General features: G+C 45.6%; 1 protein-coding gene and 1 long non-coding RNA gene across 2 annotated transcripts in view; one reads left to right on the top strand and one right to left on the bottom strand.

The window, feature by feature from the left end:
• Positions 1-778: 778 nt before the first annotated feature.
• On the bottom strand, positions 779-9,595 carry TNIP2 (TNFAIP3 interacting protein 2). Its single transcript, XM_006262644.4, has 6 exons — positions 9,098-9,595; positions 6,200-6,505; positions 4,309-4,392; positions 3,194-3,475; positions 2,561-2,680; positions 779-1,910 (listed from the first exon to the last, which is right to left on the bottom strand). The coding sequence occupies exons 1-6, from the start codon at positions 9,494-9,496 to the stop codon at positions 1,611-1,613; spliced, it is 1,491 nt and encodes a 496-aa protein (XP_006262706.2). The 5' UTR covers positions 9,497-9,595; the 3' UTR covers positions 779-1,610.
• A 131-nt stretch (positions 9,596-9,726) lies between these two features.
• The window catches only part of LOC109281029 (uncharacterized), a 59,816-nt gene continuing 45,083 nt past the window's right edge, over positions 9,727-24,459 (top strand). The window contains exon 1 of the long non-coding RNA XR_002087537.2: positions 9,727-11,269. This is a non-coding gene — a long non-coding RNA (uncharacterized LOC109281029). The remainder of the gene's footprint in view (positions 11,270-24,459) is intronic.

Below are 24,459 nucleotides of genomic sequence, written 5' to 3' on the forward strand. Positions count from 1 at the left end.
GCTAGCCAGCAGGCAGGCCCTGCATTGAAGCACCCTTGTACCTGCTTGTTGGGCAGTGCCTGTGTGTGCTACTGCGGAGTAAATTAATGTATTCTAGCCTAATAGGGGTGCAAGTGTAGACATTGAGACGGTTACTGTGCAGCTAATTAGTCAACTGCACAGTAAATGTCTTGTGTGGATGCACCCACTGGGTACATCTATACGTGCAACTAATGCAATGCAATAAACTTCAGAGCAGTTTGAGCAGGAGTAAAAGTTCAAGATCCAGAGCAGTTTGGATCCCCCCCTCCCCACCAACTCCAGCAGTGCTGGAAATACTCTCCCTTCCTTTCTCCCCCTCCCAGAGACAGCAGCCACAGACAGAAATTAATTAAAGCTGCTCCACTCAATAAGGGTTAACTTGCTGCATGCTCAGAGGACTCTGCAACCAGGCTCTTCTGTTTAGGCCCAGCTTTAGAGCAATTTCAAGGGGCCAAACATATGACAAATGTTACTTCTGTTTATGCCCACAAGTGTTCTGCAGCAGCAGGGAAAATGGATGGTGGTCTTCCACATCCCAGCCCAAAACCCTGGTTGGGAGCTTGTCCATCCCCATATGTAAAAATTCTGTTATTTTTAACTTAATGTTTGGAAGTGGTGCATGACAAGACTATTTGTGAAAACAGGTTTCTTATTTTTATCTAATACAAACCTATGTTTGAAGTTATAAAACACTGAGCCAGACACAAGTTCAGCTATCTTCCACTAACATTCTTGCAATAAAATAGAACTCTTCCAATATTTTACCAACACAGCCTTCACTGTTATTTTTTATTATAAAAATAATATTTAGGCAGTTATAAAATATATTACACACACACACACACACACACACAGACACATGCATGCACACAATCATTGAAATAATTATACAATTATTTCAGACAGAAAAAAAAAATAAATAGCTCTATGCACTGTTAAGTGCAAACAAACAAGTTTAGTTCTAGTTGGATTGACCATCCTCTTGTTTCTACCTCTTTTGCTGAAGTACTTCTCATTGAATGTTTCTGGATTTCAAATTTAACTTCCTTTTCAGAGTTTTACTCTCATTCTGACAAGCATTGAGATCCCCACAAGGAACAATAGACTTTCAACCTAGCTTCCACTCCTGTGGACTTTCTTGTTGTAGGTGATTTTGGTGGTCCTCATGTTTGTTGAAAAGTTAACTGTTTTTCCATCCTTGGTCAGATCGCATGCTTTATCCTGAGGTCTTTTGTGCAGTCCAACAGATGGCGTGAAGGAAGAGGTAGACAGTTGATAGTCTGGTTCTTAGCATCGTGTACTGTATCCATTTAAAATTAGTTGATTCATTTTAATTACTATTCTTCAAGTCAGTTATCAACTAACTTCTTTCAGTGATAGAACCATAGGTATTTTAAATCAAAGATGCCAAACACTGAAATGGATAAGCATAACAATGTATTTTGATGTCAAACACCCAAACAGAATGATATGGTTATCAAAAGGATAACCAGTATTAATCAGTACTGTAGTTTACATGTTTATCAAAGTGTTATTTCCTTTGTTCTTTTAGTAGTGGTTATTATCCTGGCATTCCCCAGGTCTTATGATCACTGACAACATTCAGCAACATGCTTGAGAAATTCCTCGCTGAGTTCATCACTGAAGAACCTCATGCAATGTGGACATCGAAGTTCACCTTGGCCTCTTCCCTCTGCTGCTGAACTCCCATGGTCTATGGCTGCAGCAGCTTGTAATTCACCAGCCTGCAATGCAGATTGTGACCCTGCTCGCCTCGCACCCGACTGGGTCTGACTGGTCCCCAGAAAGTGTTCAACGTTTGTCTGTATGTACATGTGATTTTGACTGTCAATCTGAACTCTGAAATGACCAGCTGTCTCTCTTGAGTCCTACAAATAAAAGGCAAAGATTCCAGAGAGAAAAAAAGAAGTCAGAAAAATCTAGTTCTGGGACCAAGAGTAAATATATTTTATTATTATTGTTATTATTATTATTAATTTTTTTTTTACAGACAATGCTGAAAACTATTCAAGTGACATATCCTTTGTCTAAGAAGTGTTTGTAATAACATCCGAGTAATAAGGGATGTTCTTTTAGTCTCTACTTTTAAAAAGGTTTAAATGATCATAAAGAGAGCTATATAAAACACAAAGGATAGGCATTATGTATTTTACTTGTTTTTGTCTTTATAGTTGTTGTAAGAGTCTTCCTCCCTTCCCCCCACCCTGGCATTACACTGAACCAGCCCAAGTGTATAAGACAGCATTATTTCCAATTGTGCTGATTCAGCACAGAAGGAAACTTGAGACCAACAAGGGGGAATGTAAATGAATGTGGAAGCCGCTCCTTTGAAACTTAAAGTAACTCCTCCAGAACTGAAGTTCTGAGAGGGATACGAGTCTTCCAGCAGCTGGAGAGCTCTGAAATCAGGCTTTAAAGCATATTTAAGACACCAGGGATTAGTAAATTTCAGGTTTTTCACACCTGTTTCTGTAGGACCCCCAGCTAGAATATTTTGCTTTTTTTTTTTTTTTTTTACCTGTCTCCTGTTTAATTGATGCTGTAGACAAGCATTTTCTGCCTGCAGTTCTTGTATTTTACTCTGTGCACGCTCTCGATCTGCTCTTTCAGATGTAAAATCATCCTTGTAAACGAGGACCTGGAAGTGAATGTTCATTTTACTATATTAGTAACTGACTCAAGACTAGCAAGTTAGCACAAGTCATGGCTGAACTACAGACCCACCTCTAATACTGAAATAAATGCTTTACAAGACCCGCTCAAAGTACAAATATTATTTTCTATGCCAGACCTGTATTTAACAGCACTAGAAATACAGAATTAAAAAAAAAAAAAAAAATGCTGATATTCTGTGTTGGAGAAGAGTAAAGCCTCCACCAACTTCCTTAAATACTACATTTTAATTCTAATGTCTATATCCCTTTGTGTCTATATGCCAACCATGTGTCACCGGGGGGGGGGGAATAAATCAAGAAAAGAAAAAAGGAAAAAAAACAACAAAATACAACACCTCCCTCCCTCCCCCCCATTTAGGGGAGAAAAATCATCATAAAAAAGTGCAGCGAGTTGGTATTCGATATTCCATTTGTCTGAGAAACGCTGGAAAGTTACTAGATCGATCAAACCTGAACAAAGATAAAGAGTTAATAACCTGCTGCTCCAGCATCTGTATGCGTTCACTATCTCCAGCTCTTGCCTTCTGCACATCCTCTAACTCTCCCTTTGTTTTAATGCACTCATTCATTTTTTCTTCCAATAACTTGTTTAACCGAACAATCTCTTTTTGCATCAAATCTGAATTTGTTTGCAAGGATGTTATGCCAAGTTGTTGCTCTGGTTGTGACTTCAGTTCTTTCAACTGCAGGTGAAGTCGCTTCACATACTCATCTCTACTGGCATCATACTTCTGCCATTTTGCATTCAAGTCTTCTACCTATGGAAAAACCAAGAGAGACAGGATGACATTATGTATTTTAAAATGTTGTAAGCAAAAGCATTTCAATTTGAATACAGGTACACAAACAATTACTGCAAAGAAGGCTATGACTTTACAGCACATCAGCTACTCTAGTTAGTTGCCCATGCGTGCTCTTACCCTGTGGTACATATAAAATTGTTTGCCCAAAATGAAATTGAGCTAAGTTACCTTGTATGCATCACAGGGTAAGGAACTGAACCCCAAAGTTACCTCAGAGTGGCTGATGTACTACATGTTCACAAGCTAGCTTTTCTCCTGGTAATTAGTTTGTCTTGATGGGGTACTTTAGATGTGTAGTGAGGATTATTTTCTATAAGATAGGGGTTTGCAAAGCATGGGCCATGACAGTGGCTAAGGGTCCCCAGACAGCGCACAGATCACACCAGGCCCTGTGCTCAAAGCAGGTCTGCTAGGTGGCAAACCCCTCGGCTATAGCTAAACTTCTGCTGGCCCTTGAGAAAACAGACACCAAACAAGGGTTGGGCAAATGTTGGGGAAACCTCCTCCCCAGATAGTATGCATCAGGGGGATGTTTTCTAGGTATGGAGGGGAAACCTATCAGGTGGGAGGTTGGGATGGGTGGGCTGCCTGGAAACCACTGCTGCAAGTCAAGGAATCAGTACATGTTAAAAGATTTCAGAGCCCACTCAGGCACTGTATGAAAAAGTGGCATTATGGTTAAAATCCAGTAGTATTTGGATAGTAGGAGCTTATTATAGCTTAAATTAAAAATAAATAAATAAATAAATAAAATCTCAAAAAAAACTGTACCAAACTAAAGTACTCACATGAACCACTTTTTGTTTTAACATCCTGTTCTCCTCTTGTAGTTTGCAGATAATTGTTTGGAGTGAAGGTTCTTTTTCTGACAGCTACAATTTTCAGACAAAGTAAGTGTTACTTTAAGCAGAAACCCAGAAAGTTACATTATTCACAAATTCGCTAAATCATCAACCCCCTCCATTTTGCTCCTCTAAGCTATTCCCCCATGTCCTGCTTGCTTTTAAAAGCTATTGGGGAAAAAAAAAAAAAAGGCTTTTTACTCCATGAGATTAAGCCATACCATGAAACACGAATGATAGATTGAGAATTTAAGAGTCAAAATCTAGTTAATGAAAAGCATAGCAGAAAACAAGTGATATCAGACTTTCACTACACCAGTATTGCTTTTAAAGAAATCTAATACAGTTAATATACAAAAAAACTTGATGGGCCAAGTTCTTGTAATTAGTCTCAGTGAGACCAAACTACTGTACACTTCAAGGGGACCAGAATGCTAAGCCAAGGAACAGTTGCTACATGATCAGGACTTGCAAACAGCTCCCCTATCCACCTCAAAAAAAGCCCAGTCACAAACATTTCTTTATTTTGGATTTGCCATGTTGTTTCAAGTAAATGCCCACAAAAAAATAAAACTTCTCCATAAATTATTTTAATTTTTCAACCTTTGATTCAGTTATACGTTTTTGGATTTTTTTTTAATTGCTACGTCTGTTTAAAAAAAACCCACAGCACATGAGTAATATAGAGCATTTTAGTACAAAATTCCCTAGAATCATCTAGTAATTGCATCTGAATTTCTCTTCTGCAACAGGGAAGTCCCCACTGTATAAGGTATGCTAGATGAGAGACAGGAAACTTAACAGACTGATATCAGCTACACATAAAACAATCACAAGGCTACAAGTTTCAAGTCCCATTAAACAATCTATTTGTCCTTCCACTCAAGCCAACATTACCTATTTAATACAAATAGTCACACAAAGTCTCTTTGCAAAGGCTTCTATAATATTTAGAAAACCTGAAATATGCATAGCAATCACATGGACTGAAACATATAGAACACAGCAGCTCTTATACAATACCACTAAACAGTATATTAGTGTCTGAAAAATTGTTCCTTCATCTTTAAACTTCAGAAAGAATCTGGATGGATTGGTACTTTAAGCAGTGTTTGGCCACTGCACCATATTTAACCACTCCTACTTTTGTAAAGGTGATACCAACACATAGATATTTGTGTGCTGATATTTGTCTTGAGAGCAACTCATTGTTTCTGGAATAAATTCAGTGACATTCAAATATATGCTATTATTTTAGATCAGCATTTTTTGATTCTCCATAGTGTATTGTTTGTTACTATTTCACTTAATTATGTGTTGCAGGGGAGTTGTTTTCCCTTCTTTCAGAAAGAGAACCACATAGGACATCTGACAGGTCAAGGAGCTATGCCTATATGTTCAAAGTTTCCAGGCCAGTAACTTAGTTCTTCCCCATAAAAATAGTCCCTCTCCAAAAGGGAAGGCGAGGCCAAAATTGTACATGTATGCAAGCTGAACCTGAAACAATGGCAAAGTGGCTCAAAATTTATGTTTTCAATTTGTTTTTGTTGTAAAATGGTGATTAAGGTATTTTTGTTGTCCAAAGCCCTCATTAGTGAGTCATCCAAAAGATGTCACCTCCAAAAACATGGCACCCTCTAGCACTATATTCTAGGATCCATTCACTTGTTTAAGCACATGCAAATATGCATGATTTAGGAAAAGATGCTAACTGTGGCCTAGCTATTAAAGATAAAAGGATAAAGACATTGACTGTTAAGACAGAAAAATGAGTAAGAACAGTTTTTACCCTTCAGTTCTGAAAGCCAACAGTTCAAGTTCTATAGATTAAGTGTACCTGACTGGATCTTTCAATAGGAATCAGTTCCTTGGAATGCCTTCTCTCTTTTTTCTGTGTGTCCTCTAGACATTTTGCCAGGTGTTGACACATTTCTGCTGTTGACGCCAATTTACGCTGAAGTTGGTGAGTTTCATCAGTTAGAGAACGGCACAGTACTTCACTAGTGGCCTGGACTTTTTCTCTTTCTGCCAAGCTTCTCTTGAGTCTTAAGATTTCTCTCTCCCTTTCATGCGGAGGCTGGCTTACAATCTGCTGCATCTCTCTTTCTTTTTCTTCCAGTTGCTGTTTCAGCTGCTGCACTTCCTAATTAAGCAGAAAGAAGTTAGTGTATTTGTCAGAGACCTAAAAAAAACAAACAAACAAAACAACCCCAAAACCCCAATCCACAACTATTTAAATTTTAAAATTGTCTATTCAGGAATGTCAGCCATAGTAATATAAATGGTTAAATACCATTTATATAAAAAAACCTTTTCCATAAAGTTTTTGAACATGGAGCTGGACTTGGTCAATGAACCACTGCTTTTTCCAGTTTCCTCCTTCATTTTAGTATGCATATGGTTAGACATACTCTAGACCAGAAAGTGACTGGTATGCAGAAATGGATGTACCCCTAAAACTTAACTGCAAACTGTTTCCAACCTCTTACTTATGGACACACATTAGGTTTTGCATTTGTATTCCATTTTCTTAAAACACACTGTAGTTTGTCAGTAAGTCAGGACAACTGATTCTTAGTATTTTGAACTGACTAGTAATGACCATTTTCTAAACATATTTAGGTTTTTGGTAAGAGACATCAGAATTAGTATTAATGGTGTTCACTATCTTTATATGAATAACTTGGGTCACAAACACTGAAATAATCTGTTTTAAGGCAATAGCACCAGCCTATGGTAATCTGCCCACATTTAAAATACAATAAAAGATCCACTTCTGGCTCTGGGAAGAATATAAAATAACAAGAGTCTGGATTGCTGAGGATCACTGGGAGAACCATCACACACCACCTCCCCAATGGAAAACGTACCACATCCAGCAACACTCAAGTATTATGTAAGCAACAAATACAGATTATTAAGGAAACTTGGAAGGGCATGAAATACAGAGTAAAGAGGAATGACAACAGGTAAGGTAAGGTAACAAGACCAATTAAGAGAGAAACTGTCTATTCCCATTACCCAGATTACAAGGTAGTCTAAGGGAATGCATCAAACTAGGGATTTTAAACCTCTCCTCATAGTACTGAGGAAGCACTGTGCCTAACCCTGGGGTACAAATCCACTTATTTACAGGCAGCAACACTGCCACATTTCTTAGAAGTAAAATGAAACAGAACACTACAAACTTGAAGGAGAATTGGCAGTAAAGACAAGTGGACAGAATCAAACCCCCAACATCATGCAAGCATGGCCTTTCCTAGATGAGCCATAGTTGAGCAGACACTGTGTGAAGCTTCTCATGCCAACAAGGGATTCAGTGAACTGTAAGTTTTCATCTCCTTTGACATATGGGGTCCCTCTGCACTAGCTCTGAAGAGGCAGGGATCTGTCAGCAGCATGAGGATCATCAGCCACTCTTCTGGCATCATCCTGTATTCAAGTGTCAAGGAGGCTTGGCATACATCAATGGTGACTAAATCAGTCACCTAAACATCCCTTCTTCCTGTACACTCAGAGGCTGAAGGACAGCAGCTGTGAAGGAAGCCTGTGGAGCACAGCTCCTCCAGAATCAGCAAGTGTATGTACCCTTGGGGCGGGAAAAGGAAACAGAGGTATACCAATTCCAGATGGTTCTTCAGGAACTCAAATCTTAACATTGTGGAAGAGTGCAACGAAGACACAAAAGTAGATATTCTTGTTTCTAAGCTTCATCATTATGAATCTTTGTAGAAGCAGTATCTTGGCTTGGGAACAGTATTCTAGTACCACCGTGTACATTCGCTTTAAAAGAATGCAATCATTACAATATAGAATCTGCAAGGAAACAGGGCCTGTGATCACTTGAAAGAAAAGGGGATACTGCAAATGGAATTCATAAATCCAAAAAGTCCATTTTAAGGTCAAAAGGTTCTCTAGAGATGGGGGATTTTTTTGTGCTAAGTTTACACTTAATAGGCAGTTTGAGGCATGACTTCAACTCAAATAATAGTCAGGCAAGAGTGCCAGAGGGATCATTTGCAAGTTTCAAAACCTGAACTCATCCGTGGTGCATTTGAAAGTCTGTGGTGCTTGGGAAATGTTCTTGTTCAAGCATTAGGTCAAGAGATTGTTTCGTTTTGCAGCATTTTCTGATTTGGAAATTCCTTTGTGCAGCTTCAGACAGGAAAAGGGACTTTTAAAAATGTTCCCTTGAGAATATTTGAGCATATCCGTAACCAGAGCTGATCGGCAAGGGTCTAAAAAGTCCTCGTTTGTCCAGGCAGCTGGAAACAAAGCCATTTCACTCAGGAAGAAGGAAAATGCAAACACCCGCTGTTTCAACTTAAAGCAACCCACTACAGCTAAGATACAATCCTGGTGTACAAGGGTGTCAGGGAAAGAAAAATTAATAGGAAAGCCACCTAAAAGACAAGGAAGAACTCAGATATCCTGCTGAAATACTTCAGTAGAAAAGCACTGGCCCCAAGGACCTGCACATTGTTCCCACTGCAATGTCTCATCTCTCTCCATCCTTACACGTACGCCTTTCCCTCCACCTGTGCCAAAGTCCCAGGTACAGCAGACTGTGCTGCTCTCAAGCTGGCTCGACTGTGGCCAGCGCTGCCCTACCCGCGATGCTGCCTGGAAACTGCCCCTTTCCTACAAGGCTGAAGTGCAGGGGTGCCCCTGAGGGACACCTGGGAGGAGGCGCATCCACTCCCTGGCAGGTGTGTGCAGCCAGCCCCAGCCTTACCTGGCTCCGTGCCTCCGCCTCCTGCGCCGCGGCCCGGTCGCGCTCCCGCAGCTGCTGCTTCACTTGAGACAGCTGCTCCACCAGGCTGTCCACCAGCGACCGCGCCGGCGCCGCCGCCGCCGCCTCCCCCGCCAGCCCGGCCCGCAGCTCCCGGACCAGCGCGTCCTTGGCCGCCACCTGCACTTGCAGGTGCTTGAGCTGCTGCCCGGCCTCGTGATAGAGGCCGCAGAGCGCGTGGTAGCGCGGCACCTTGGCCCGCAGGCTGCGGTTCTCTCGCTGCAGCTTCTCCAGCGCCTCCTGCAGCGCCTCGGCGCCGCCGCCCTCGCCCATTGCCCGGCCCCGCGCCCGCTGCTGCTGCTCCAAGTCTGCCGGTGCCAGCGGGGTCCCCGCCAGCCGCATGGGGCCTCGGCCGCCGCCGCCACCCCGCGCCGCTTATCAACCCGCCCGCCCCGGGGCGGAGCCCGGCCGCGACTCGACGCGAGCGGGGAGCGGCCCGGCCTTGCGAAACCCTCGCGGGACCCGCCGTCTTCGCGGGAATTTCCTCGCGGGACTCCCCCGCCCCTTCCGGAGGGCGTGCGCAGGCGCAGTGCGCGAGGACTCCCTGCCCCCCCCCCAACTGTGACGCCTCAACCGTCGCCCGCCTGTAGGAGCAGCTCACGAAGGATGGAAGGGGGTGTGCGCAGGCGTAGTGCGCGAGGACCCCCCCCCCCTTCTCCGTCTCCCGCTCCTGTTCAACTGTGACGTCTCAGAAGTGCTCGCGACGGTTGGGGAGCCGCGTGTGCGCAGGCGCAGCGCGCGTGGTCACCTCTCCCCCACCTCAACGGCGGCGTGTCAACTGTCGCCCGCCTTGTGGGGTGTCGCGCGACGACCGTTGGTGGCAGGATGGGCGGGCCCCCCCGCACGGACCCCGCGGGACACAGGCAGGGGAGGCCACTCGTAGCCCCTGGTGCTCAGTGCCCCAGGCTGCCCTGAACGCCTCCCAAGGTGGCCTTAGGTTTTTTGGGGCCCTGAGTCTTTTGGAGCCCCTTAGAGGCATAAGTAGAAGAAGGAAGGAGTTTTTAATAAGTTGAAGAAATAAAGTTTTTTAACACTGAGCTATGTTCTAGGGTCATTGCATCTTCCATATGGGCCCGTCTACAACACAAACGCCTCCCAGGACATAAGCTGATAGCCTGCGTGGGACCTGGGGCCCTCAAGGCCACGCTGTGAGGCGCGCAGAAGGGATAACCCCAGAGTCTTCAAATAGGAACTGGTTGCTGCGGTCTTCCTCCAGTCTTTGAGAAACTCCTCTATTACCTTTCTGTAAACAAAAAGAATAGTGAATGCTAAGAGCTGGCACTTCCCAAGGTGCCCCCAGCCTTCCCAGGGTTGCCTCCAGTCTAGAAAGGTTGAGATCCACTCACCCAGTGCACACCTAGTTTGGCTGCTGCAAAGGAAATGCCTACGGGAGGCCCTGAGATCCTTTCAAGGGTGCCGCAGGTTGCCACGCAGCACTAGTGGTGCTCGGTGTAATGGCACAATTCATGTGACGGACGAGGAATCTGCAGCATCAAAAGCATGTTGACCTGGGATCTCTCCTGAGGTCTTTGCAAAGGAAGAATTGCTCTAGTAGTTGTCTGCACTCAAAGAACGAGCGAAAGCTGAGAGCTGGCATTTTCCAAGGGGGGCCTCAAATCTATCGAGGGGCACCTCAAATCTCCTGAGGGGTGCCCCGAGGCTAAAAAGGTTAAGAGCCACTAGTTCGCAACCTCTCAACCACTAGTTCTCGAGCTTTGAGGCTAAAAATGTTGAAAACACCTAGGAGACGTTTGTGTGAGCAAATGGACAGCAGGCAGTGTATTCTGGATGAAACAGCAGCCTATCTAGTCCTTTGAAAAGCACTATGAAGCTTAACCCCTGGCAGTGAAGCAATGGCTCCAAACAAGGGAGGTTGCACCAGTGCAAACTGGAGTAAAGATGCCAGCATTTGGTGCTTCAGAAAGAAACTTTAGGATTTGGGTTAGCAATGAGACAAAGTGGAGGAATTACGTCATTCTTTTGTCTCAAAGATTGCCAGCAAGAATCTCAAGCTTCATCAGAATAGTGTTGCTAAACACATTCAAAATACTGTACTGGTACAAACAGGTACATATGTATTAACAACACTTACGGGAAAGAAGACCCCTGGAACGAGTAAGTATAAGACATTTGCTCAAGATGCAGATTTACAATGCATTTAATGTTTATCCCAATAAATTATTTAGTACCATCATGAATATCTTTATAGTGCTAATCATGGTCACTGAAATATTATTAGAATGAAAGGTTATGGAAATTACAATTCTTGACCCTTATTAGAGAAGCATTTATTTTCGGTCTTCTGTAACATTTAAGTCCTTATCTTTGGAAGGAAAACAGTTTTTTTTTTTTTCAACCGAAGTTATTTTAAGGTAACATTGTAGGAACGATAAGGTACTTTGTAGTTTTTACAAATTGAGAGGCAGCGTGAAAGAAAACACAAGCCTAGAATTTACCGTATTATTATTTTAGAGTAGGCCTTGAATCCCGCTAACCCAAATAATATACAAATATTCTACACTTTATTTAAACAGCAGATTATTTTAATATGTTAAATATTGAAACCGATTAAGAATCAAACAGGAAGTTTGATTTGATTGGAATTTGAAATAGTTTTTTATTTGAAATAAAATATAAACATATTAAATATTGTATTTGATTATTAGGTTACAATAGTGTTGGTGAGACCTGCCAGCTTTCACCCAAGGAAAATACTATTAAGTTCAAGGGGAATTTGTCCTGAGTAAGAGTTTGATTCCGTAAGTTCTTGGAATGGTCCTGGGATGACTATCACCATTTGTTAAAACTAGGATTCAGACTTAACAGCCTAGGAATTCAGTAATAAGAAGCTGAAGCTAGAGAATGAGTCAGCACTTAACATTCATTTCTGTTACTGTACCTGGCTTTTCCTGGATTGCCTTGGGCATATCAGTTACCAGATACTTTTTCTGAGGTTTTTCATGGTCTACTGCATTGCATGTTTGTGCTTTTCAGTTTTATGCAATGAGATGCTGATATAGTCCGTTGCATGCTTCTCAGTAGCAGTAAGTGTGTGAACTCAAGGCACTCACTGCAACCCCTCTATATGATGAGACACCCTTATTTTATTTTATTTTATTTTATTACATGTTACCAGCTTCACCTGAAAATCTGACATGGACATGGACTGTGGTCCCCCTCCTGATGAGAAAAGCTGACTAAAATTTATCCGCAAACATCCTCAAATATAGGTTTTGTAGAAACCAATATTTACTCTTCAGATAATGATGGATAAAATGTTACCATGACATTTCAAAAAATTCCAATCAAAAGTTATTTTTAAATAAATAAACATTCCCCAGGAATGTTGCCACCGAAACCTTGTCATAGCCCATGAATAGTAGTGTCACAGTTCACAATAAACAGAAAATGACTAACTAGAAGCTCACTAGAAACAAAAACGAGAGTAAGTCTACTTTAACTGGGAAATGGGGAAAGAAAGTAGCACAGTTCTGTGTAACATAGTTTAACATAAATTAGTTTAGCATTTATTAAATTTGTTTTTAATGGTTTTTAATAAATTTGTAATACAGTACAGGAATATTTTTTAAAGTGCACTGCTGATAGTGAACTGATTCCAATTTACTAATGTAAATTGAGAATAATTGTACTGAAGTCGGTAGTTATACTTACATTACACTATCGTAAGTGATATCAAAACACATGCCAAGATTTTTTAATTGTGATTCTTTGAATAGCCTGTAAAAATAGCAGCTCAGGGTTCCATCTGTCTCTGTGATTATGCATCAGCTGTGCTCTGTTTGCAAGAAATCATGTTTTTCTGACTGCAAGTCATGCACATGCAACCTGAATTCAGAAAGCCAGGCTCAATGTTTTTTTTCTTTCCTGCATACCATCCCCTGTAATAAAATTACCAAATTATGCCCTCAGTGATACCTGTGCAACCCTATTTTCCAGAATTGATTTACAGAGGTATAATTGATAGAATTTAAAAAGCAATCCTGTGGAGGCTATGAGGTAAAAGAATAAGCAACAGCTTGTGATTCCTTAATTGTTGTCTCTGCTGGGCCAATGGGATTAAAAAGCAGTAAAAATGTACTTATGTCACTAAAGTCAGTACATACTTCCAGGCATCCAAAACTTATCATCTGTAGCACTCAGGTTGCTCATAATCTGTTCCATTGTACCAGAAAGAAATTTTGCAGATGGGCTTCCCTGTCTGTCTGGATACTTTTTAGTTTATGTTCTAACAGAGATTTAAGCTCCTATCTCATAGGGTACATATACACATGCAAGCACGTGCATTTGCAGCAGCTCAAATAGAAGTGGTGCAAATTTGAGCCAGGGTTTTTTGTCTCAGCGCAGGTTGTCAGACATGAACTTTGGTGTGGGACAAATTGTGCCACTTTGGGCCTGCCTGGCTCCTCCCAGATCTGCAGCCTGGGGCCAGCACCTGTGCTCTTGCTGTTGTTTCTGCTGCTGCCCCCTCTCAGGAGAGAGGGAGATTCCCTGCTGCACCACCTGACACCATACCTGCACTGGATCACTTCCTAATTGACTGGCTGCTCCTACCCTCCCACACAGCTACCTCACTGCATCTGATCCTGATTTGTCTTCTTGCTGACTGCTCTGCTTTTAAGTGACTGGCTGGAGGCCTGAGGGGTTTCTGGACAGATCTTCTACAAACAAAGCCCCTTCACTGCTCCAGCCATCTTTTACACCTGCCTTAGCAGCCTTCCCTGTATGCTTTTTTGCCCTTGTGTGGTAAGTCCTGTGGTCCACTCCCTCTGACCTGGTGTTTGTTGTGTGGCTGAGTAAGCTAGCTCAAGTTTCCCCAGCCCTTGTGTGTGTGGTTGTTTTTGTTTTTGTTCCCCTCCCCCCTCCCCCCCTCCGCCTCCATTCTCAAAGCATAGGCCTCCCATTTTTTTCCTGTGGGGCTGTGGCTCAGTGAGCTTCAACCCCTTTCCTCCCTTCCTCTCTAAACCCCTTCTGTCCCACAACCCCAGCCTGCACCTACTAGATTCACCAGCCCCATGGGATATTTTGTTTTTCTTTATTGTCTTTCCTGCTCTCATGTGAAACAATGGCAGGGCAGGAACCTTCAGGGGGGAGTTAGATGCCCCCACAGAGCTTCCCGCAGCCCCCAAGGTTTCCACCCCAAAGGCAGAGTCCAACAAACCTCTTCTGGGGGTGGAAAAGCCTGCAACCTCCGCTGCAGGGGCAGGTGGGACTCCGGTATGGAGCCAACAGGGCCAGGGGGTCACCCCTGGCCAGGCCTCCCCCAGAGGAGTTCCCAAGCCCCCTTTTCCATCACTGGGGACTAAGGGCAAGGGCAGTGGGAAGGGCTTCTCTTCAGCCTCCTTGACAGCTGGGGGTGGGAAGGACAAGGGCCCTGCCTTGAAGCCTAGACCACCAGTGCCTGAGGGGACCAGGTGCGCTATACTAGCCAGCACACCCACTCAGCCTGTCCCTGGCCCTAGTTCAGACCCCACCAACATGGCCCCCCCCGGGGGAAAACCACAGATATACACAGGCAGCTGTAGGGAGATGCAAAGCTAGGGGCCCTGGACCCTCTACTGCCAGCCCTTCCAGCTTGGGAAGCGGGGCCCCCTTTCTGGCACTCACCTGCAGGCATGGGGTGAAGTGCCAACTGCCCAAGTGGGAGAACCTGCACTTTGAGACCTGGGTGAAGGCCCTGGCTTGAGTAGTGGAGGGGGCCCCCAAAATCATGGTGACCTCCCATTTTCATGGCAAGGGGTCTTTTTCCTTGCCTCAGAGGCCGCTGTACAAAAGGCGGTGGAGAGGGGGCTCGTGGTAGAGAGTAAGTATGTTCTCCTCGAGCCTCTAGAAGACCTGGGGACCAGGGTGGTCCTCAGCTCCATCCCTCCCTAAATCCCCATTTGGAGCTGGAGGAGCAGGGCCTAATGCTGGGGAGAGTTATCTCCCCGGTGATGGCCATCTCACTGGGGTGCTGAGACCCTGGAAAGAGCGCACATGGTGGAGGCCATCACCAGATCATGATTCAACTGGCGGCGGGAGCGTGGCTGGAGGCTGAGCAGTGCCTGGTAATTCCTTAACAGGGACCCTGGTTAAGATTTTCTATACACTGGAGGACCTGTGGTGCTTCCAGTGCCGTGTCCCAGGGCACTCGCATCATGAGTGCCCCATGGGCCAAGCGGAGAGGGCATCTGCAGGTCCCACTGGAAAAAGGGGTGCCCCTACCATTGGTGCCCCACCCCTCTCAGGCCCCCCTGGCACCACCCACAGCTACAATTATGAGCAGGGCACCTGTGAGCACAAGGGACCCCGCCCCCCAACCAAATCTAATGGAGTCCCAGGGAGGGCACCAGCAACTGGGGGGAGAGAGGGAGCAGGGCCCTTCTGCCCCTAGTCATACCCCCATCGTGGCTGCCTTATTCCCCCAACCCTCACCTTCTCTTGCTGGACCCCTGTCCCAGGGGGCTGCAGAGCTCTCCCAATCCCAACCAGAGTCCAGGGTCTTAGTGGACTGGGGGGTTCTGATGGTGCCAGAAGAGCCCTCTGAGCTCCAGGACCAAGAGGAGGACACCTGAGAACCAGGAGGCTCCATGGAGCCTACAGACCTCTCAGTCCCAGTGGTCCCCAGGGATGAGCTACTTGCATTTGTTGACCGTGACTACACCTGTCGGTCCACCAGCAAGGTACAGCTAGCCTTGGACTGCTGGGGAGATTTTGACAGCATCCTTGCCACTGCGAGGGTGCTGGCAGGGGGAGGCAAGGGGCCCAAAAGCTGCAATGCCCGGATCTATAGGCAGGCCCACGGTTTCATAGATGCCCTCTATGCGCATGGGAGGGCACTACGCCAAGTGGCGGACTGCTCACCGGGCATTAAGATATGCGAGGCCCCTGCTGAACCATCTATTCCAACCCCCCAGCCATGAGGTCATTTAAGATTGCGACCCTCAACGTCCATGGCTGCAGGAAGGGTCTGGGGGGAGCCAGGTGCTCTCCTTCCTCTGGGCGGGGGGGTGGTACCCCATGGTACTCTTGCAGGAGACCCTGACAACTCCAGCCGGTGAACCAAATTGGCAGCTGGAGTGGAGAGGCAGGGTCTTTTTTAGTCACCTCTCAACCACCTCATCTGGTGCGGCCACCCTGTTCTCCCTGGGCCTGCAGCTGGAGGTTTTCAAGGACATTGAGGTGGTGCCGAGCCGCCTGCTGCATCTCCAGGTCCAGGTGTGGGGGCTGGTCCTGAACCTTCTGAACATGTACACCCCTGCGAAGGACCCGGTGTTGGTGGATTTCTTCCACCACGCGGCCACATATATCGGCACCCTCAACCCTTGTGAGTGCCTGGTCCTTGGCAGGGACTTTAACGTCACCCTAGATGCGCAAGACCGGTCAGGCAAGGTGTGGAACCAGGCTGCCGTGGGCATCCTCGAGGAGATCTTGGTGGACGTCTGGCATGCCTGTCACCCCACTGAGCCCCCTGCCTTCACTTATGTGAGAGTGGGGGAGGAGCAGGCATACCACTCCCTGTTAGACCGAGTTTATATCACTTTGCTCGGGCCCACTCCTCTGGCATCTGGCTGACCCCTTTCAGCGATCACCACCTTGTCTGGGCCCAGGCCACACTAGAGCCTGAGCATCCAGGGTTGGCCTACTAGTAGGCTTCAGGGAGGCTTTCCGGGAGTTCTGGATTGCGTGGTGGCAGCTTTCCCCTCAGTTCGGAGATTGTGGGATGTGGGGAAGGTGCACATCCAGCTTTTTTGCCATGGCTACACTTGGGGGCACACTCAGCAGAGGGAGGTGGTCCAGGAGCAGCTCGAACAGGAAGTGCTAGAGCTGGAGAGGCACCTAGCCGCTGACCCAACCAACCCGTCCCTCTGCGGAGTGTCGGGAAAGGCGGGAAGAGCTTCGTGCTCTGGACGACCTCCGCACCCACAGTTCATTTGTCCGCTCGCACATCCAGCTCCTTTGGGAGATGGACCACAGCTCCCACTTCTATGCCCTGAAGAGGAGATGCTGCAAGATGCATGTGCATGCTCGTCTGGATGCACCCTTAGACTTTTTTGGGAACACCCCCTAGTGCTGCTTTAATTCCTTTTATGAAGCCTTCAGTTCTGGTTTTGGATCTCGCTTTAACTCCTTTTGTAAGGTCTCTGACTGTTTAAAGTCTTACCTTCACTTCCTTATGGACATTTTTAATTTATATAAACATGCCATCTTGTTTCAGCTGGAATACTAGCTCACAATTTTTCTCCTTGGAAACTGGGCCCCAACTCTGTCAGTAGAGTTACACCTTTGACCTGAAGTGCTAGCCAAGCTTTGGGATCATTTTGGATAAAAAAAGAAATTGGTGCTGGATCCGGGTATCTTTGAAACAGTTCTGTTTGCAACAGTGTAGAGAATCCTGTTTTCTTGAACACAGAAGAAATTATACAAGAAAAGACACTTTCCCAGCTTGCAGACTGAGAGCTGTTCACCTTGCGCCCTTGTCCAAAAGCTCACTTCTTGCTTCTTCCAGGGTCACACATCAGTGTTGGTTTAGTGCTGAAGCTTCCTTCTCTACCTGTTCCTGAGCTCAGTCTGTCCTCCACCTGAGCTCTCTGCTCCATGGATATCCCTGCCCCCAAAACAACACTTTATACGCCTATCCAGGTCACTTACATTTCTGAACAGACTTGAATCCTTTGGGTAGAAACATCTATAGCTATCACGTAGAACTCTCTTAAGTGGTAGCTGAACCTCCAATTTCAACAAGGTTTAACCCATTTAATTGGAGTGCTCTTGAGGATCCTATGGCACATTGGTTTTGTGTAAAGTACTCAGCAGCTGCCACATTTGTCCAACAACAGGAAGATGATTTCATTAAGCTCATTTCATCAATTTTATTTAGAGGTTTGCTTGTGAATTAATAAAAGTTATTTTTTCTAAACTTGAGGTCAGAAGTGTTTCTTATCCAGACCAATCTTCTTAACTTGAAACAAAACAATTCACTAATGATTAATCTGTAATTATCAAACAGAGACCCATAAAAGTGCTGGAAGAAATTCAGTTAACTATATAATTTAGAATAGGGGTTAGCAATGTTTTCTGACAGCTTTTTTGATCAGCGGTTCCCAAACTCTGACAGATCGCGCACCAATTTAAAAAGATGCAGCCTTAAGTACCACCAGCAAGTTTTTCAGTTCAACCTTAAGTATAATATAACTTTTGTCGTATGAAGTAATTATAATAATCTGTTAATTTGTACCACTGACAGGTTTTCTGCACACCACTGATGGTACCTGTACCACAGATTGAGAACCACTGCTATAGATAATAGCACATGATATTTCTAAATATAGTGGAGTCTAGTTTTACAGTAACTTTGAATTTGGAAACAACTCCTATTAGACAAGCATTTTAATATCTGCCTACCTCTGCCTTTGCTGTCTTTGTGAGAATTTGTAAAATAAGGGTTCAGATAAGTGAAAAGGGATAGTTGCTCATAGGAGCTGACATATCAGCCTCCACTGAGACATGGGGTAAAGATAGTAACACACTCATGTTAATAATTTAGCAAATGGTGCAATATTTATTAACAGGTATTTTGATTAGAAATAAATAAAATGGGATGTGACAGGAAAGCTCTTACAAGGGAGTAAAAGATTTGCATGACCTGTTTCAATACAAATAGCATTATATCAAGCTTCAGTTAGGAAGTGCTCGCTCTATGATGAAGGGATGTTTATATACAGTTAATGATTGGGTGCTATATATAACATAATGTAATAGAAGGCAAATGACTGGCAATATGATAGCATTCTTGTAATGTAATTTTACCCTAAATCTGACCATATTACAGAAAGGGCCTTAGGGTGCAAAAGTTAAGTCCCTCTGCCCCAGGTTAAGCTAGCTGTCCCATTAGAATTCCAAGAAAGCGTTTGCTTGACCATGTGATTGGCTCCAAGTCTTCATTTAACAGACTGCCCTGACACTTAATTTTTCTTGCAGAACATACTGAACTTCCCATCTGAACAAAACACAGATATAATTAGGTCAGGAGCTGTCTCCTTGTTCCTAGAACTTGACTCCTGACCCTACTTTGACTGTCATGTGTCTGACCCCACTTCATGACTTCAGATGCTGACCTTGCTTGCTTCTTGGGTTCAGTACTCTGACTCAACTTGTTTCCTGGTTTCCAGTCTCTGGCTTTAGACCCTATTTACATATCTTCAGTTCCTGGTCTCAGCTTGCTATCCTAGATGTGCTTCTTGGCCTTGTTCTTCCCCAGCTCCCACTTACTTGCCCTGATCAGGCACTATGGCTACTGACCTTCAGCTCCAGAGCTCTGCTTGGATTCTAACCACACACTAGGGCAGGTGTGTGCAAAATACAGCCCACGGGCTGGATCTACCCCATGGAGGGACTTTGTCTAGTTGATGCCAGATCCCATAGTCCTGCCTGGCCCAGGCGCAGTCCGGCCTACGGCGCAGGGGTCACAGCCCCTAAAGTACCCATCCCAGACTCATCTGCCTAGGCTATGATGAGCAGTGGCAGCAGCAGGCAGGCAGGCAGAAGCTGCTGCTGAGTGTCAGATAAAAATGGGACCTGGCAGTGGGTGTGGGCACCTCTCCCTCATTACTGCTGGGCCCTTCTCACTGCTGCTGCTTGGAGACCACACAGGGTCTGCCCTATGGCTCCTCCCCACTGCTACCACCATTGCTGCCTCCAGGCTGTCCTGGGCCCTCACACCTAGTGGAGCAGCAGCAGCGGGGTAGGGAGTGGGGAGAGGAGAGCCCTGGCACAGGCTTTGGGCAGCAGCAGCAAGAAGGGCCTGGCAGTGGGGAAGGGGAGGCAGCTGCACCTGCTGTCAGGTCTCACTTTTTTCCCACACCCAGCTGCTGCTGCAGCTCATACTGGCTGGGTTTAGAGGAGGCACTGCAGAGACTTCAACCCCGCCTGCATGAGGTGGGCCTGGGCCAGGGCTGTGAACTCAGCCCAGGGCCAGACGGAAGCTGCTGCTGGGCACCAGGAAAAAGCAGGATCTGGCAGCAGGCACAGCCGCCTCCCCCTCACTGCTGCCAGGGTCTTCTCACTGAGGCCTCCCAGAGCCCATGCTAGAGCTGCCCTGTGGCTCCTCCCTGCCAGGCAAGGGAGCCCAGAGGTGGTGCTGGTGGCAGTGGTGGGGAGAAGAGCCCTGGCACAAGCTCTGGGTAGCCACGGCGAGAAGGCCCTGGTAACAGCCGGGGGGAGTCAGTCATTCCCACCGCCAGGTCCTGCTTTTTCCCAGTATCCAGCATCAGTTTCTGACCAGTCACCACTGCCTCTGTGCCTGGGCTACTGCTGCTGAAGCCAGGCAGCAACTCTAGCCCTGGCTTGGTGTAGAAGGGCAGCCCAGATGCAGTGCTGTTGGTGGCCCTGCTGAAGTTGCTATTCACCCGCTCCCATGCCAGCTCCCTACCCACCAACTGCCCAATCCCCGCAATGGGAGGTTTGGTACACTGTTGCATGGGAAAGGGAGGCTCTGACCTGGCTTGTGACAGCTCCCCAAAACTCCCTGTGGTGGGCCAGTAGGGGGTGTTCCTGCACTGAGCCGCCCACCTTACTGTGCCGATCCACCTACCAAGCTCTGGGTGCCTCATGTCCGGCCAACCCCCTTCCCAGAGCACACCTGCAAGCCTGGGGGTACCGCCGCCACCACCCTGGGGTTTAGACTGTTTCAGGGCCCTGTGCCCCCTCGGGTACACAGGCCTTGTAGCCCGTGAGGGTGCTTGACCCACTGTAAAAGCTTGGGGTACTTCCTTTAGCCAGAAGCACAAAAGGCTTGGGGAGGCTAGTAGCCTCCCCTAGTCAGCCGGACCCAGGGGGCACAAAGGCGTGCCTCTCCCAACAAGTCCACCATGGTTGGGGATGGGCACAGGATAGAGAAATACTACAGAATAACCTTAGAGTAAGCAGTGGTGCTGCAGCCTTTGATCACGCATCTGTGTTACTGCAGGCTATCTATCTAGTTGGCTTCCAAGTACTTTACTTACAAGTATCATTCAGAGACTGATATAACTTTCCTCTGGAGGCAGGCAGTTCATAGTGTGTCCATGTGTTTCAAGAAAAAGAGATGGAGAGCTGCAGATGTTCAGCTGCTCTCTGTGTCTTCATCGTGGCTGCTGCCACTCGTCCTGGGCAGTCTTGGCATATACAGGCAATCCTTGACTTACAACATTTCAAGTTGCAACGTTTTGCATTTACACTGTTTATAAATGGACAATGTTTCAACTTTCTGACGTCAGTTTTGACTTTGCACTTGATCCGACACGACGCAATGCCACACCAGTTTGCTGTGTTGCCTATCTCCCTGGAGACCATCTATCCAAACTTCCTTGGACAGTTTCTTTAAGAAAGCAGACAAGACCTATGATTCTATGACCCCAGCTGACTTCCTGCCCTTCGGGTGGGGGGCTGGAGTCAATGATCATCCGAGGTCCGTTCCAGCCCTAATGTCTATGAAATCTATGAAGACTCCAGAAAAACCTGCAGCCAAGACTCCTGAGAAGACTCCAGCCAAGAGACCTTCAAAAAGTCCAACCATGATCCCTTTAAAAAGTCCATAGATTCATAGAAGTAGAGTTGGAGGGGACCTGAGCAGATCACCTAGTCAACAGTCCAACCTCCTGTCCTGGGCGGGAATGAATACAGGGCTCTTATGACCCCTGCTAAGGTTAAGCTCAAATGACCCCAGCTAGGTAGTTATCAAGCCTCCTTTTAAAGATCTCTAAGGTAGGAGCTAGCACCACTTCCCTTGGAAGCTGGTTCCAGATCCTGGCTGCCCTGACTGTGAAGTAGTGCCTCCTGATGTCTAGCCTGAACCTACTCTCAATCAACTTGTGGCCGTTGTTCCTTATTACTCCGGGAGGTGTTGGGGGAACAGGGTCTCACCCAATCCCCTCTGGTCCCCCCTGTTAAGTTTATAGATGGCCACTAGATCCCCTCTCAGCCTTCTCTTGTGAAGGCTGAACAGATTCAAGTCCCTTAGCCTCTCCTCATAGGGCCTGCCTTGCTGCCCCCGATCATGTGAGTGGCCCTCCTCTGGACCCTCTCGATGCTGGCTCCTGAAGTGCGGTGCCCAGAACTGGACACAGTACTCCAACTATGGCCTGACCAGTGTTGCATAGAGAGGGAGGATCACCTCCTTGGTCCTGGTCATGACGCATCTGTGGATACACGACAAAGTGCGGTTAGCCTTGCTGACTGCGCCCTCACATTGGTAGCCCATATTCATTTTGGAATCAATAATGACTCCAAGATCCCTCTCTGCCACTGTGCTTAGATCCCTTTCTGCCACTGTCCAGCAAAGTCACCTCAAAGAAGTCCTTCCGAATCAATATGATTGCTATTTACAATATGAATACATTCATATAGCTATATTACTCATCTATAATTAATTGATTGAGTTCAAAATTCTAGGTTATTTTTGGTGAAAATAAGGTAGTGGGCCTTGGTTCAGGAACCAATCCCCCATTTATACCATTGTTTCCTATGGAAAAATTGGTTCCGAGTTACAATGTTTCAACTTAAGACATGGTTTTTAGGAACCAATTATTGACATCATCTACCTGATCTAATGAAGGCCAGAAGTTCATCCCCAGCTATGAGGTCATTGCTAAAACAATAGAGAGCTTAAGCCCCCACCCTGGTATCTGTCCCCAGGCACCTAGGCCAGGTTGATGGACAGGTGAGGAGACAATGCCCAAAGAAAAAAAAACTGGTAAAAGAGGAACTGGGAGGAGGCTGGGATAGAAATCCTCCATACTCCCTATGTGGTCTGTGGACCCAAATAATTGCTCGCTTCTGTGCTAGGGCCTTTAACCACTATGCTGAGCTACCCTAGCACTCTATGGCAGTAGGAATCCCACAGATAATACCCCCAGATATATAGTTTTCATTCAGATTCTTACTGAGTGCATCTATATGTGCACTTTAATGCGCATTAGCTTATTTTGATGTTCGTTAAAATGTCATGTAAAAAATGTGCTTTTTACTTAATGCATATTAAAATAGACTAATGCGTATTAAGCATCACTTTAAAAGTGTTCACTTTAGTTAATGCGCATTAAACCAGGCTAATGTGAATTGTCCTAGTACCTCGCAATGGAAGGCATTTTTACACATGCATGCATTGGACCTCTGGCATGTCTCAGCGTGAAAAAGTATGTGCACAAATGCCCAGAGGTACTAGGTTTAATGTGCATTAAATAAAGCACTTTAATGCATGTGTAGACATGCCCACTCAGATATGGTAATTGATGGAAAGCAAGTTGAGGGAGGCACATTAATTGAGTATGGGAATGAAATTTAGGAACTGCCAATTTCTCTATCTCTTTAAACTAATACTTGTGCTGCCTTCATTTATTTTATTTTTTTGTTACAATAGCGCTTGGGAGTAAGATTTGGAGCCATTATGCTAGGCACTGTATGAGAATAAAGTGGATTGCTCCTGCCCTGAAAAATCCTACAGTCTTGACTTTGTCAGTACTTGACAGTCTTGACCCCTATGGCTGGGAGACCACAGCTGAGGTGCTTCCACAGCTGGGAGCCCCATCAGCTGCCAGGGCTTTCAGTCACAGAGGGCTGGGAGCCAGCATCCGCTGGAAGCTCCTAAACTCATCAGTGCACATGGGCCTCTGAAGCTGGGAGCTGCGATCAGCTGACAGGGCTCACAACCACTGGGGCTGTGGTCACACATTCAATTAATGTCATGATTGGAAGTACCTACAAAATTATTACACATATTTTATGGAATAACTTGGGGTAAATCTAATGTCTTTTATTAGACCAACTCAAAAAGTTAGAAAAAATCTTCTTTGCCAGCTTCCGGTACAAATACCCATCATTAGGCTGAGGAAGCATTGGCAGTTGGTCTGTGCTCTTCCATCCATCCAGGAAGAGCACAGACCAACTGCTGATGCTTCCTCAGCCTGACAAAGAGTATTTGTACCAAAAAGCTGTCAAAGAAGAATTTTTCCAACTATATGAGTTGGTTTAATAGAAGATATCAGTTTTACCAAAAGAACCTTGTCTGTCTACATCCTTAAACCAACACAGCTACAACAAGGCTACAACCTATGCCCATGGAATAATGTTGTAACTTATTCCTCCTTTTATCACACCATTAATTGATTGAACTTTTAGGGTGACCACTTAGGGCATAATTAACTAGTTAATCATGCCTTAAATGTAATGTGTAGATGGGGCCTCAGAAGGCTGGCTGACGTCATATTCTTACAGTGGATGTTGCTAGCATTCTGTGGTTTAACAAGTTTATATTCTGTTGCTCATAGATA

Source organism: Alligator mississippiensis, chromosome 2 (assembly GCF_030867095.1).
Source record: "Alligator mississippiensis isolate rAllMis1 chromosome 2, rAllMis1, whole genome shotgun sequence".
Classification (NCBI taxonomy): Eukaryota; Metazoa; Chordata; order Crocodylia; family Alligatoridae; genus Alligator; species Alligator mississippiensis.

Excerpts from the sequence above, each read along its gene's own strand:
- TNIP2 (XM_006262644.4), bottom strand. The coding sequence starts at position 9,496 with ATGCGGCTGGCGGGGACCCCGCTGGCACCGGCAGACTTGGAGCAGCAG. Across the intron at positions 6,506-9,097 it reads AGGCGGAGGCACGGAGCCAG|GAAGTGCAGCAGCTGAAACA; the intron begins GTAAGGCTGGGG and ends CTGCTTAATTAG. Across the intron at positions 2,681-3,193 it reads TACAGATGCTGGAGCAGCAG|GTCCTCGTTTACAAGGATGA; the intron begins GTTATTAACTCT and ends ATTCACTTCCAG.